The 14,961-nt window shown below is 42.5% G+C and overlaps 1 protein-coding gene across 1 annotated transcript; it reads left to right on the top strand.

Moving 5' to 3' along the window:
• Positions 1–1,665: 1,665 nt before the first annotated feature.
• On the top strand, positions 1,666–2,366 carry LOC110584708 (plasmolipin-like). Its single transcript, XM_021694862.1, is given in 2 exon segments — positions 1,666–2,305; positions 2,308–2,366. Coding segments are annotated over 2 exon segments (699 nt in total).
• Positions 2,367–14,961: the final 12,595 nt, after the last annotated feature.

Below are 14,961 nucleotides of genomic sequence, written 5' to 3'. Positions count from 1 at the left end.
AGAAATGGACCCTCAACTCTATGGTCAACTCATCTTTGACAAAGCAGATAAGAATGTCCATTGGGGAAAAAAGTCTCTTCAACAAATGGTGTTTGGAAAATTGGATAGCCACATGCAGAAGAATGAAACTGGACCATTTCCTTACACTGCACACAAAAATAGACTCAAAATGATTGAAAGACCTAAATGTGAGACAGGAGTCCATCAAAATCCTAAAGGAGAACACAGGCAGCAACCTCTTCGACCTCAGCTGCAGCAACTTCTTCCTGGAAACATTGTCAAAGGCAAGGGAAGCAAGGGCAAAAATGAACTATTGGGACTTCATCAAGATAAAAACCTTTTGCAAAGCAAAGGAAACAGTCAACAAAACCAAAAGACAATGGACAGAATAGGAGAAGATATTTGCAAATGACATATCAGATAAAGGGCTAGTATCCAAAATCTATAAAGAACTTATCAAACTCAACACCCAAAGAACAAATGATCCAATCAAGAAATGGGCAGAAGACATGAACAGTTATTTTTCCAAAGAAGACATCCAAATGGCCAACTGACACATGAAAAAGTGCTCAATATCGCTCGGCATCAGGGAAATCCAAATCAAAACCTCAATGAGATACCACCTCACACCAGTCAGAATGGCTAAAATTAACAAGTCAGGAAACGACAGATGTTGGTGGGGATACAGAGAAAGGGGAACCTTCCTACACTGTTGGTGGGAATGCAAGCTGATGCAGCCACTCTGGAAAATAATATGAAGGTTCCCCAAAAAGTTGAAAATAGAGCTACCATACAATCCAGCAATTGCACTCCTGGGTATTTACCCCAAAGATGCAAATATAGTGATCCGAAGGAGTACGTGCACCCCAATGTTTATAGCAGCAATGTCCACAATAGCCATATTATGGAAAGAGCCAAGATGTCCATCAACAGATGAATGGATAAAGAAGATGTGGTATATATATACAATGGAATATTATGCAGCCATCAAAAACAAAACAAAATCTTGCCATTTGCAATGACGTGGATGGAACTAGAGGGTATTATGCTACGTGAAATAAGTCTATCAGAGAAAAACATGTATCATATGATCTCACTTATATGAGGAATTCTTAATCTCAGGGAACAAACTGAGGGTTGCTGGAGTGGTGGGGGGTGGGAGGGATGGGGTGGCTGGGTGATGGACATTGGGGAGGGTATGTGTTATGGTGAGTGCTGTGAATTGTGTAAGACTTGAATCACAGATCTGTACCTCTGAAACAAATAATACATTATATGTTAAAAAAAAAAAAAGAAGAAGGAGATAGCAGGAAGGGAAAAATGAAGGGGGGTAAATCAGAGGGGGAGACGGACCATGAGAGACTATGGACTCTGAGAAACAAACTGACGGTTCTAGAGGGGAGGGGGGTGGGGGGATGGGTTAGCCTGGTGATGGGTATTAAAGAGGGCACGTTCTGCATGGAGCACTGGGTGTTATACACAAACAGTGAATCATGGAACACTACATAAATAAATAAATAATAAATAAATAAATAAATAAATAAAGGGGGGAAAGTTAAGCAGCAGAAAAAAAAACACTTTGTTGCTACAAAATGTTAACCATCATCTGAACTTTCAGCAAGTTATAACCACTGATCACAGATCACCATAACAAATATAATAGTAATGAAACAGTTTGGCTGTTTCACTGTGCAAGGAGGCCTAGTGGGAGCCAGAGCCCCCCAGGGAGGAGCTGTGCAGCAACTGGCACCCACCAGGGGAGGGGCAGTGGCAGCGGCTGGAGCCAGGACAGGGGGTGAGTGGAGCCCCAAGGCTGAGTTCGCAACGAAAATGAGCACACAGAGCAGCTGCCCCTGGCAGGGGGCAGGCGCCTCAGTCTCCCCGCTGTGCCTGGACCTGGGCTTCCTCTGCTCCAGCCTCCATGTACTTGCACTGCTGCAGCAGGTGCTGGGGCGGCTGGTGTGGGCCCTGATTGTCCAACGGTACCACCTGTACCTGGCCTATGGCTGGGTCATGTTCATTGCTGTCTTCCTCTGGCTGGTGACAATTGTCTTCTACATCCTCTGCCTGTTTCAGCTGCATGTGAGGTTGTATATGGTGCCCCGGCCGCTGGTGTTAAAGATATTTAATGTGGGCACCACCATTCTTGACATTACGGCCTTCAACACCTGCTCTGCTGTCCTTGAGCTGAGGTTCCTGAAGGGCACCCTGCTGAATAACCATTATACAGTTCCCTCTTTATTCGCATGTTTAGTGATGATTGCCCATGGAGTGAGTGCTTTCTTCAGCTTCCAGGCCTGGCAGGGCGTGGCAGAAATGCAGCCACCAGTCACCTGGCTGGTGGCTACACCCAGACCCTGCCATAGCCAGGTCCCATTGTGGGCCGGCCCACAAGCCAGGGGCCTGAGACCTTTGTAGAGTCAGCCTGGAAGGGACTAAACTTGCTCTGCTCTGCTCATCAGACTCCTGCTCACCCAGCATTCCTAAGGCATCAGGATCCCTCCTCTGGTTTGGCACAAGTCTGTGTGCACATGGGCTGGAAAGAGGCCAATGGATGACAGCGCCTGCCTATCCCCCACATTTAGTGGAAGGTGAGGGGGTATACAGGGCTTTCAGTGTCTCTGCTTTGTCTTTAGTAGACAAAGGCTGGGGCCCAGACTTCTCACCAACACTAAATACACTAACAAGGACTCCAGACCTGCAGCCCCTGACCCGCCACAGAAAAAGGTGGCAGAGTGCCCATCAGACTGGTGATTGCTCAACTGCATGTAAAAGACTCCCCTCTTCCTGATGTGTGTTTATCTTAGTCTTTGTGTCCGAACTGCAGAGCATGCTCTTGGATCCTGTCTGATTCCCTAAAACACAATTCTGATTTGACCCTCCCCCAAGCCAACAGGCTGCTTCTAGGGAGACATTTGTGGAAAGAGGGTTATGAAGCACGATCTTCTTTTCCTGCATTTCAAACATACCAGTTATTTAAAGCAATGGGTTTTAAGCAATTTCTCAGTGATGAAAAATCTGGCCAAGTTTCCCTCCCTCATCCAAGCCCTTGTTTATAATAATCCCTTTGGAAAAAGCTAACAAAGCTGACTGCTTCCCTGACATGAAGGAGGGAGGGAGTCAAGACTTTGCCTGGTAAGTTGTCCCATGCTTGGTGGTGACTCTGTTCTCTTTGGGTTTTTTTTTACAAAAATAAAGATGGAAGAACTTATTTGGAAAAAAGATGAAAAATCTTGAAACATTGCAAGAAGTACCAAAATGTGATACAGAGACATGAAGTGAGCAAATGGTGTTAGAAAATAATGCCAATAGACTTGCCCAATGTAAGGTTGTGTAAGGTTGCCACAAACATCCAATTTGTAAAAAAATCGGCAGTATTTGTGAGGCACAATAAAGTGAAGTACAATAAGCAGGGGTGTGCCTGCAGCTGATTCAGATTTCGATTAGTGTTTGCATGGTGCATTTTTCCCTTTTCTCTTAAAAAAAAAATGCACACAATTTGTCGGCTAACTGAACATAATGAAAAATAAAAAAATAACCACTTTTAAAAAATTGAGTTATAATAAGTAAAATTCACTCCTTTAAGTGAACATTTCTGTGAGTTTTGACAAATGCTTATTGCCATGTAACCACTGTTAATACCAGATATAGAACATTTCCATCAACCTCCAAAATTCCTTCCTGCTCCTTTGTAGTCAACATCTCCCTCTATCCCCAGGCTCTGGCAAACACTGATCAGTTTTCTGTACCTAGTGATTTGCCTATCACAGATGTCATGTAAGTGGAATTATAGAGCATGTAGCCTTTTGAATTTGCCTTCTTTCACCTATAAGAGGCATCTGAGATTCACCCATGGTATTGTTTGGATACTATTACAATAAACCACAAAATGCCAGGAACTTAACACATTGAAAATTTATTTTTAACCCAGTTAATTGGTACCTGAGTGGGTTTCTGGCCATCAGGAAGAGGGGAGTCTTTTACATGCAGTTGAGCAATCACCAGTCTGATGGGCACTCTGCCACCTTCAGCTCTTGGCTTTCAAGGATGCCCAAAGTGTCAAGATCCAGTCATTAGATGGGAAAAGAACATGGAGCATCATGCATGGAAATTTTTATGGGGAAGGGCTGAGAGTAGTACAGATCATTTCTGCAATGTTTCTTTCCAAGAACTAGTTCACACAGCCAGGCCAAGGGCAGCTGAGAAATGGATACTATTCTCAGAGTATCCACATTGGGCAGCTGCTTCCTTGGACAATCATGGAAGGGAGAGTGTGAATTGAGGTCTACAACTAAGTTTCTCTACAACACTAGTGTATGGTAGATACCCAATAAATTTATTAAGTGAACGAAATGCTTTCAATTTCAATTTTGTGGTTCTGGGAGAATTTCTTAAATATTTGCACATGTGGAAACAATTTGAGTTCTAGGTTATTTATGGATCACTATAGAATATATATGTAATTTTTATTTAAATTATTTTATGAACATATATAGAATAGGTTTTAATCTGAAATTATAATCGTGAGCACTAATAGCCACAAAAGAGAGCTGTCAAGTCAAACATAATCAATTGGTTCTGAGTAATTTAGGTTGATATTCATTTACTCCTTATTCATTTATTTTGCCATCTGCTAATACTTGCAAATACACTAATGTTAACAGGTACCAAAGGTTTAAGAAAAAAGTGACAAAAGAAGAATAAAATTGAAAACTGTCAAGCTACTTGCTCATTATTTTTTCAAATGAAAATTTGCTCATTTTTGGTGGTGGAACACTTAGAACCAGCTAGCAGAACATCAGTGTTCCCTAAGACCACAGTTTGAAAAATCACTGGTTTTGTGGAATATTGGGTCCTAGGAAGTGAGGTACAGGGCTGGTCACAGGAGAGAAAACAGAAAAGATCCAGCACAGCTGGACATGTGATCAGAGTAGACTTGCCTGAGAGACCCAGGAGAAGGTCTAGTGCAGCAGGGACACCCATGCTAGCTTGAGGTCTTGGGACCAGTACAGAGAAGGTTACCTCTGGCTTTGCCTTCTGTCCTGAGCCTAGTCTTCAGTCCTTAATTGTCTGCTGGACATTGCCACCTGGATATCCAGTTCCATTTCAAATAGAGGTCTGAAACTCGTCTCTTTTACTCCTGAAGCAGCATGCCCTCTAGCGGCCCCATCTATAAACAACGTTGGAGTCTTCCTTCTACTACTACTACTACTTCAAGCTTGAAGATTTGGCTTTTCCCTTTCTTCCTCCACCCTGCAAGTGCTCAGACCTCATGCCTCAGCAGTTCTGCTTGGTTAATGACCTTCCAGTCAGTGTCTGTCTCTCCATTCTCAGTGGGCAACCTGGTCCTTGCTCTGAGATGCTCCCACTCTAACGTGCATGACAGCCTCCCCTGATCTGTTTCCTTTCCCTCTGATGAAGTCTGTGTTTCCCATTATATTCATTTTTTAATTTTTATTATTTATTATTTTATTTTTTATTATGTTCAGTTAGCCAGCATATAGTGCATCATTAGTTTTTGATGCATTGTATTCTTCTTAATGCACATTAGTATATTGAAGAGACTGGGATAACTTGCTTAACTATGTTTAATTTATTGTTTCCCTAATTTTAAACTATGGATGTTCCCTTGTTTTTTGATGGTACACTTATTAATAATCCAATGAACAAGTGTTCTACACGATACTCTGGGATGTGACCCTTAGGACAAACTCTAAGTTCTTTGGTTTGACATTAAAGTCTTACCACAAACTTGTCTTTTTCTCCTGTACCAATTTCATCTCTCATTATTCTGGTCTATCTCACCTTTAAGGCTTAGCCCAATTTTGCCTCTCCCTTCAGGGACACCTGCCTGCTCTGTCCCGCAATGTTGTCTTTCTAAGACTCTTGTGTTCCTCTGTCTCAACCACTCATATGGCACTTCATTTGTAGGATTGTTTCATCTCCATCAGGGGCTGATAGCTCTCCCTCACTAACTAAACCTGACCTCAGCTCCAGCTGCAACAACCTCTAAGATTCAGTTACAGCCTGCATCAGTAGACTCCCTTCTCCTTTTTCAGGGTGACCCCTGAACAAGTCCACTGTATTCTAGCTCAGCCACTACCACCTGTGCCTCCAAAGACATGTGACTATTTCTGGTTCTTTCCATAGCATACCACACAGGAGCTCTGGGAACACCCACCCTCCCACCTCTTCCTGCTGGAGTTCACTCACATTGGCTGGATCCTCCCAAATGGAGGATATTCTCAGAGTCCTAAATGAGGACTGGGGCACACATCCCTATGTATCTGGCTTTAACCTCAACCTAACACCCTCCCCCGGGATTCCAGCATTTCAGCCTGGATGTGTATGGAAGCAGAAGCCAAGATATGAGCTCTGACTTCTTGCTTCTCCTCCTTCCCACTTTCCAGGCCAAAAGGCTCTACTTTCTTCCCCTTCATGTGAGGAGGCTTTTCTCTTCACTGTCTTCTTCTTCTCCCCAAAGTGGCATTTGCCCACCTCATTTCTTTGATTTCATGGAGACAGAATGACAGCTACAGGACATGGTCTTTATGGAGTAGAATTTTAAAAATACTACCAGTTTAATAGTCTCACAATATTAATGTGTAATGTATATGGCAACATTTATAAACTATAAAGTTTGCAAAATATAAGGGAGCATAATATTAATAATAATTATTTGGAGAAATTGGAAGTGGAGGGAAAATATTACAAATGTCTTTGCCTCTTGCTCAAGTCAGCCACCACTGTACTCTGGGCCCAGTCAGGACGATGGGGTGATTCTGTGGGCGAACTCCAAGTGTGCTGTCCAATATGCTTTGAAGTTCCTAAAAGCGACCACACTGTCACATGGAGTCAGATGCCAGTGAGCCTGTGTGGCTGACAACATCTGTGGGACCTGGGAAAAGATGTTTCTCTCCATTCCAGTCTTGTTCTTGAACATGCCATCCCAGGCCTAGGACCTGCCAAAGACAATGCTCAATGCTTAAGTTTTGGAGATTCTAACTCGAAAGTCAGAATGAGCCTCTTTATCCTTTGTGTATCACTAAAAGGAAGCAGTTCTCTCTGTTACAGGGACATTCTGCCCTGTCTGGTAGAAGTTTTGTCCCTGGCACCTCATGTCTTATTATAGGAGCACTGAAGCCAAAATGTCTAATGCTTGAGCCAAAACAGAGATTTGCGCCAAAATACCTTCCACAGCCAAAGCTCAAGTTTCTGAAGAAGTAGATTTATTTCACTAAAATTAGCATCTTTCCAATTTAGATCACAATCTGTAAAGCATTTACCGTCACAGCCTGAAAAAAACAGGACCAGGTTGAATTTGGGTTGCTTAGTGAGAAGTGGTCAGCTCTTCCCAAAAACTGACCAAAGTTTTCTAGGGTCATGTGATGTGGATAGACCTTCTTCACATAATAAACTCCTAAAAAAGAAGAATCAGAAAGATCTCAAGCACATCCTTAATTAGCTCTGGACTGTGGCCCCCACCTGATGAATTAGTCATCCTTTAATTAATGAACTCAAAGATTTGCTGAGTTTGAGGATGTGCCAAGCCATAAGCTAGGAATGCAAAGATGACTAAGACAGGGCTTGTCTTCTGGAATATTCACAGTCTGATGATCAGCAGAGGAATGCAACTCAGGAGCAGAGTGTTGTTATAGAAAGAGGTGCAGGGCAATTTCCTGAACTTTGTTCCCATGGCTTTTGTACAGCACTGCAGACTTAAATCCATGTTAGGTTCAAATTGCCCAGGAATGAAGCACTTCATTCTTGTCATCTCAAGCCCATAGAAATTCCAGGAGTAAATGAAGTTTACCTGATATCCAGCAGTTTGTTTACTTGGTGTTTGTCTTAGTGAATATTCCTCTAATTTTGGAATACATGGACAAATTTTTGGAAACATTTTGGTTGGTCAAACAAATCATGCTCAGGGGCTAAATTCAAAGGCTGGTGTGGGACCCTAGGAGGCAACCTGTGGTGTGGCCCCAGTCCCCAGGTACCTGTGGGTCAGGTGTCACAGGCTCGGGTGGCTCAACAGAAACCCCTGATTCTGAGCCCCCCAAGAAACCATTAGACTGGCCCCTTTCTCCACAGGGCCTGTTAAAAATCCCTTGCAGGTCACTGAGACTCTGTTACACCATCTCCAGACTGGTTCTCCAAACTCAGCAGCCACTCTGATAGTTCAAGAGTCTGCTTGAACTGGGAAATGGGCGGTAGAAAAGCCACTCTCAGTTCTTCGTCATTTACGTGTCACAAGCCTGAGGATGAAGATCAGTTTGCACACCCTGGGCCTGCATCATCCTTAGCGGGAACTTTCAAATCCATGGAGGGCAACTGCCACAACCTTGACATCATCAACCTGGAATGGGGAAGGGAAAGGCCCCGATGGCACCAGTTGTGTCATCTATATTCCAACCACGGGGTTGCACACAGGTTGTTTTTAAAACTGACCAGTGTCCAGTGTAGTCAGGACATCATTTCCTCCAGGTGATCAGTAGCTGACAAGGAACTGGAGAGTCTATTAACTGCTGTCCTCTCAAAAACCTGAGGAATTGACCTCCACTCCTGCTTTTCTCCTTTTGACTAACCCATTATAAGAACTTAACAAAATGAAACAGCAGCCTACAGAATGGGAGAAAGTTTTTGCAAACCATATATCAGATAAGAGATTAGTATCCGAAATATATAAAGAACTAACACAACTTAACAACACCATCAACAACAAAATCCAGACAATCCAATTTAAAAATGGGCAGAAGAACTAAAGCGACATTTTTTCTAAAGAAGACATCAAAAAGGCGACCAGGTACATGAAAAGATGCTCAACATCACTAATTATCAGGGAAATATAAAGCAAAACCGAAATAAGATGTCACCTCACACCTGTAGAATGACTACCATTAAGAAAACAGGAGGCAACAGGTGGTAATAAGTAATCTTGGTACCCTGTTGGAGAGAATTACATGGGTTCAACCACTATGCAAAACAATATGAAGTTTCCTCAAAAAATTGAAATAGAATTACTGTACAATCCAGCAATTCTTCTGGGCATTTGCCCAAAGGAAATGAAAACAGAATTTTGAAAAGATCTATGATCCCCTGTGTTTATTGCAGCATTATTCACAATAGCCAAAATATGGAGACAACCCAAATGCCCACTAAGGGATAGATGGATAAAAAAGATGTGGTACATATACACAGTGGAATAGTATTCAGCCACGAGAAGAGAAGATATCCTGCCCTTCACAACAACTTGGATAGACCTTGAGCACGTTATGCGAAGTGAGCCATGTCAAGCAGAGAAAGACAGGTACTGTATGATGTCACTTATATGTGGAATCTAAAAAAAGTTAAAACTGCTTTTAAAAAAATGGAGAGTAAAATGGTAGCTACCAGGGGATGAGGAGTGGGAGAGATAAGTGGGTGGGTACAAACTTGTAAAGAGTAGTAAGTAAGCCACAGAGATCCAATGCACAGTATAATGATACAGTCAGTAATACTATACTATAATTATACAATGTGATAAATACTGCTTCAATGGCAATCATATTACCGTGTATAAATATATTAAAGTAACAAGCAAAACACCATAAATTTACAAATTGTAACATGTCAAATTTATTAAGTTAAAAAAAGCTGAAGAGGGAGTCTGGCGGGCCCATTGTAAAGTTGTAAACAGCCCAGTACTCTGGGTCTTGCCCACTCTGAATGTCCCCAGGTATTTCTATTTCTTTAAAACTTTCTAACAGAAGGTCCCATAATATGTCTAATTATAAACCATTATTCTGTATTGAGTAATCCTAAATATTTAGGGTGTAAAATACTACATAACTGTAAACCACCAATGATTACAGAGTACCTACTTAGCTGTTACACATGAACATTGAGAGGAATGTTTTCACGTAGCAGGCCTGACATATTCCCAGGAAGCCCAACTTTCAGGTCCAGCTTCCCGACTGGGCACAGCTGCCCTTACTGCACCCTTTTGCCCTCCCTATGCAGTTCTTATTTCCCATATGGACAAAAGGCCACCAGGCCCTGCCTGGCTATCTTCTGAATGACCTTGTCCTGGTTGGGACAGATCTTCCATTGCCTCTTTATGGAGCTGGACAAGAGGAATCACATGTCGACTCTAGAAAGCTCAATGGCCTGCAAAGCTCAACTCTTCGTAAGGCTTACAGAGATATGTGCACCCAATGTAGCCTCATAAACCTAGAACTTACCAGGAATTAGAAATGAACTGCATCCAAGTGTGAAGAGTTAGGAAACAGGAACCAGAGGCTCCTGTGGAGATGGAATCAGGGTGTGGTGATGCCTCTCACAAGTGATAGGGGGAGGTCCTGTCAGGAGAAGCAGAGAGGTAATCAGGAACCTAGGTGTTTCAGTAGGAAGGTAAATAGAGATAAATGTTGGCAGAAGGCCTCAGAGAGTTCCAGGTACACATAGCAGGAGGATAGTCACTGAGATGAGGCAGGGCTGAACCTCCTGGTGGGGAAGCCAAGGAGGTCCGAAAGATGTGACTGAGGACCCAGGTCAGCTGACCCAGTCAGCTTCCACAGAGGTGAAGATTTGATCCCAGGAGCAAGACTGTTGTAAAGATTCCTTGGCTTCGTTCTGAGTCAACTAAAGAATACCCTTGAGTTCTTTAAATTCTCCAAGGCCAGAGTCAACTTTTGTCCCAAGTCCCACTGAGGGCAGACGTCAAGTACTCCCTGCTGCATACAAAACGTAGCCTTTGGCTCAGGAAATGGGGTTGGTCCTGACAGTCTCAGGACACTTTGCTTTCTTTCTAGGAGAGTTTGTAGTGTGTGTATGTGTGTTTTTTATCAGTACCAGACATCAAAATAGAGTTTTGATTACATCCATTCTCAAATGTTGCTCTTAATGAAGTCTTCTGTGAGTAAATGCTATATGGCACATGACCTCATAGCAGACAATTTTAGTTAAATTAGATTTGAAAAGAACATTTTAAAGGAGTTTAAAACTTAATTAAAGGGTTAAACAGGGATGAGGGATGTGTCCCCTGGCAATAACAACTAGAGGAGTTCTCTGGGCGCCCAGGGGAACTAGCACATTTGAGTCAACAGACAGAAGAAACAGAACAGCACCCTCCATGCATAAAACCATCAGGCAAAACAAGGGGCCAGGATGAATGCACTGGCACATAACACATTATATAATGGTATTTGTAAGACATAGAAAACAGTATAAAGATGAAAATAAGAGCAAACAGGTGACCACACATGCAGTTAGGTTAATAAAATATTACCAAGTAACTGAAGAGTCACTGCACACCTAGACATCTTCCTGCCTCGTTTCTGTTACCTTGACCAACTCCTTTGGGGATCACCACTATTCATCACTGTACCCAGACCTAATTCCTGATGCCAGGATGAAAACTCTCCACTAACCATCAGTGCCTCCTTTTTTTTTGCAGAAAAGGTTACCACTCTGCAGTTCTCAAACTTGAGTGTGCCTCAGAATTTCCTGAAGACATGTTAAAATGAAATTGTCAGGAAAACACTCTGAGCTTCTGATTCAGTAGGTCTGGGGTGGGGCCCAACAAGGTTAATTTCTAGAAGTTCCCGAGTGATGCTGGTGCTGCTGCTGGTCTGGAACCCACCCTGTGAGAATTTCTGCAGCATGGAAAGAGAACGGAGACAAATTGTTGCCCAGTGTCCAGGACACAGCTTCGTTTGGGGACCAATGCGAGCAGCCCAGCTGTGCAAATGTTTCTCTGGAGAAGCTATCACAGCTCAGCAGCCTCAATGGAGGGTTGGAGGAGGGAAGTGGGGATTTCATTTTCATTTCTCCACTCATGCCTTCAAGGTGGAAAGGGATCCATTAGGGGAAATAAGGACATGAGGATCGTTAACCTGTCAAATAGATTACTTTAAAAGAAATCATGTGCCAAATATACACAGACTCTGAAAACTTGAATGCATTTACGAGTGATAGATTACCAGTAGAATAGTAAAGGAATGTAGGGTGTTTAATCAACAAACCTAGCTTTTACAAATATTATAAGACTAATTGTCTGTCTACAGTTTGTCTTATGGGGAAACCAATGAAAACAAAATGCTGAACTGGATGAACTACTGGCCTGACATAATATCATAATCATGCTCTTAAGTTTTTGCAGAACATTTTTGGAGAGCACTAGAGTACATGGGCATGCTGGCTGCTTTGATGAAAATAACCATTTTACTTTTCTGTATCTCCCATTAGAGCAGGAAATTTGCTTGTCTTGCTCCCTACTTTATCCCAATGCCTGGCATATAGAAAGTGTTCAATATCTATACTTTTGAAAAAGCATTGGATAATAACAATAAAAAATACATTCCTGATATCCTAGAGCCCATAATGATGCAAATGAAATATTTGTAATATGTATTACATACACATATGTAATATGTATAACAAGTTACAAAGCTATGAAAGCTAAGCCAAAGCCCTTTATATGATGTTAGAACACAGAAATTGCCCCGGTGAAAGTTGACCAAAAAATTATAAGGCTTATTATAATCAAGGGGGAATGGCAAGGCAAATAATAACAATTGGTCAATGACTTTCAAAATTTATTGTGAAATATTAAAGCATACAAATGATGTAGTGTGATACAATAAATGTGTTCCCACAACTTAACTTTAAGAATTTAATATTGCCAAAACAGTGGAGGCCCTTAATGTAAACATCTTTAATCATTTTCTCTTCTCTCCCCAATAGAGGTAACACTTCATCTTGAATTTTATATTAATAACTTTTCCATCTATTTCTTTATACTTTTGCCAAGCATGTATACATTTTTGCATGTGATAAGCTTGTAACTGAATGGTAAATATATTCTTCTGGAAGATGCTGGGAAATTCATCCATATTATTTTTGTCTGTAATTTTATTTCTGTTCTTTTTTTAACCCTCCAAATTAGACATTATTACTGTCCTAGAAGGTTAGGATTTATTTAGATTTGCTTAGGTGTGGGTCAGTTTCTCTGCTTACCAGATATTATAGTTATAATATTGAATACTGATTAAGAGCTAGTTATTGTTGTAAAATGCTTTCTATGTACTAACTCTAATCTTCACAAAAATTCTGTAAGGTGGCTGTATTATTATCCTCGATTTACTGAAAAGGAAATTGCAGCACACAGTGGATCAATGACTAACCTAAGTTTACTGCCTAATATGGGCTACAACCAGAATCTAAGTGCTGTCAAATACATAAGGAAACAAGATACTATGAATGAAAGACAGAAGAAACAAAACAGACCAGAATTAAAGGCCTAAAATCTAAGATAGTAGAATTATCAATTTCAGAATATTTGATTAAAATGCTCAAAAGCCTTGGGACGCCTGGGTGGCTCAGTCAGTTAAGCGGCTGCCTTCGGCTCGGGTCATGATCCCAGGGTCCTGGGATCGAGTCCCACATCAGGCTCCTTGCTCAGCAGGGAGCCTGCTTCTCCCTCTGCCTGCCTCTCCCCCTGCTTGTGTTCTGTCTCTCTCTCTGACAAATAAATAAATAAAATCTTTAAAAAAAAAATAAAATAAAATGCTCAAAAGCCTTAAATAATAAAAAGAAGAATTTAGAAATATAACTAATAAATAAGGAAATGTCAAAAAATGACCAAAAGTTCTAAAAAATAGGGGGGGCAGAGCAAGATGGCAGAGGAGTAGGAGACCTGGATTTCGTCTCCTCTCAGGAATTCAGCTGCATAGGGATCAAACCATTCTGAACACCTACAAACGCAACAGGAGACCGAAGAAAAGAAGAGCAACAACTCTCTCATCAGAAAAGCGACCACTTTCTGGAAGGTAGGACGTGCGGAGAAGTGAATCCGAGGCGATATTCGGGAGGAGAGACGGCGGGGGAGGGGCCTCCGTCGGCCGCTTCTGGCAAGTGATAGAGCCGCGGAGCACAAATTCCGAACTTTTAGAAGTCTGCTCCGCCAAGGGACGTCACTCTAGTGGCTAAGCGGGGGGTGGAACCCTCCGGGACAGTGTGGTCTCAGGACCCTCGGGGTCACAGAAAGACCGGGGGTGCCTGAGTGTGGCAGAGCTCCCAGGTAACGGAGCAGGGAAGCCGGCTCTCAGCTCAGGGTTGCCATAAACCGTGATCCACAGCACAGTCAGGCCCCTGCTCCTCCAGCAGGGACCCAACAAGCGGCAGATCCGGGGAGACTCACCTTCCTTCCCCGGGAGGAGCCGCGTGGGAGTGCACCGCAGGGATCTGCTGGGTTTGGAGACTCCACCTGGGGTTGGGTGCCAGAGATAGAAACGCAGGGTCGCAGGCCGGGTGAGCACGGAGTGCGGCCGGAGACCGGGGAGACGGGAGTGACTGACGGCTTTTCTCTGGGGGCTCACTGAGAAGCGGGGCCCTGAGTTCTCGGCTCCCCCGGGGCAGAGATTGGGAGGCTGCCATCTTCACTCTCCGCCTCCAAAGCTGTATGGAAAGCTCGCAGGGAACAAAAGCCCCGGAGAGCAAACCCGAGCAGATTACTTAGCCGGGAGGGGGCAAGGGCGGGGCAATTCCTCCTCCGGCAGAGACATTTGGAAACCACGGCAACAGGCCCCTCCCCAGAAGATCAGCGAGAACAGCCAGCCAAGACCAAGTTTACTGATCAATGAGAACGGCAGAACTCCAGCGCTAGGGGAATACTGCACATAGAATTCATGGCTTTGTTACCATGATTCTTTAGTCTTTCAAAGTTAATTTTTTTTAACTGTCTTTTTTTCTTTTTTTTTTGAATTTTTCTTTTTCCCCTTTTCAAACGACATCTTATCAATCCCTTTTTTTAAAAAAAAAACATTTTTATTTTTCATTTTTAGAGTCATATTCTATCCCTTCATAGTAGTTACCCGTATTTTTGGCATATATATATAAGTTGTTCTCTCTTTAAAATTTTGAGAGCGTTTCTTCTAACAGATTAAAATATACCCTAAATCTCTAGTATATGGTGTTTTCTAT

This window comes from Neomonachus schauinslandi, chromosome 12 (genome assembly GCF_002201575.2).
Source record: "Neomonachus schauinslandi chromosome 12, ASM220157v2, whole genome shotgun sequence".
Classification (NCBI taxonomy): Eukaryota; Metazoa; Chordata; class Mammalia; order Carnivora; family Phocidae; genus Neomonachus; species Neomonachus schauinslandi.
Note: the sequence above shows the minus strand (reverse complement) of the source record. Positions and strands in the feature narration are given on the sequence as shown.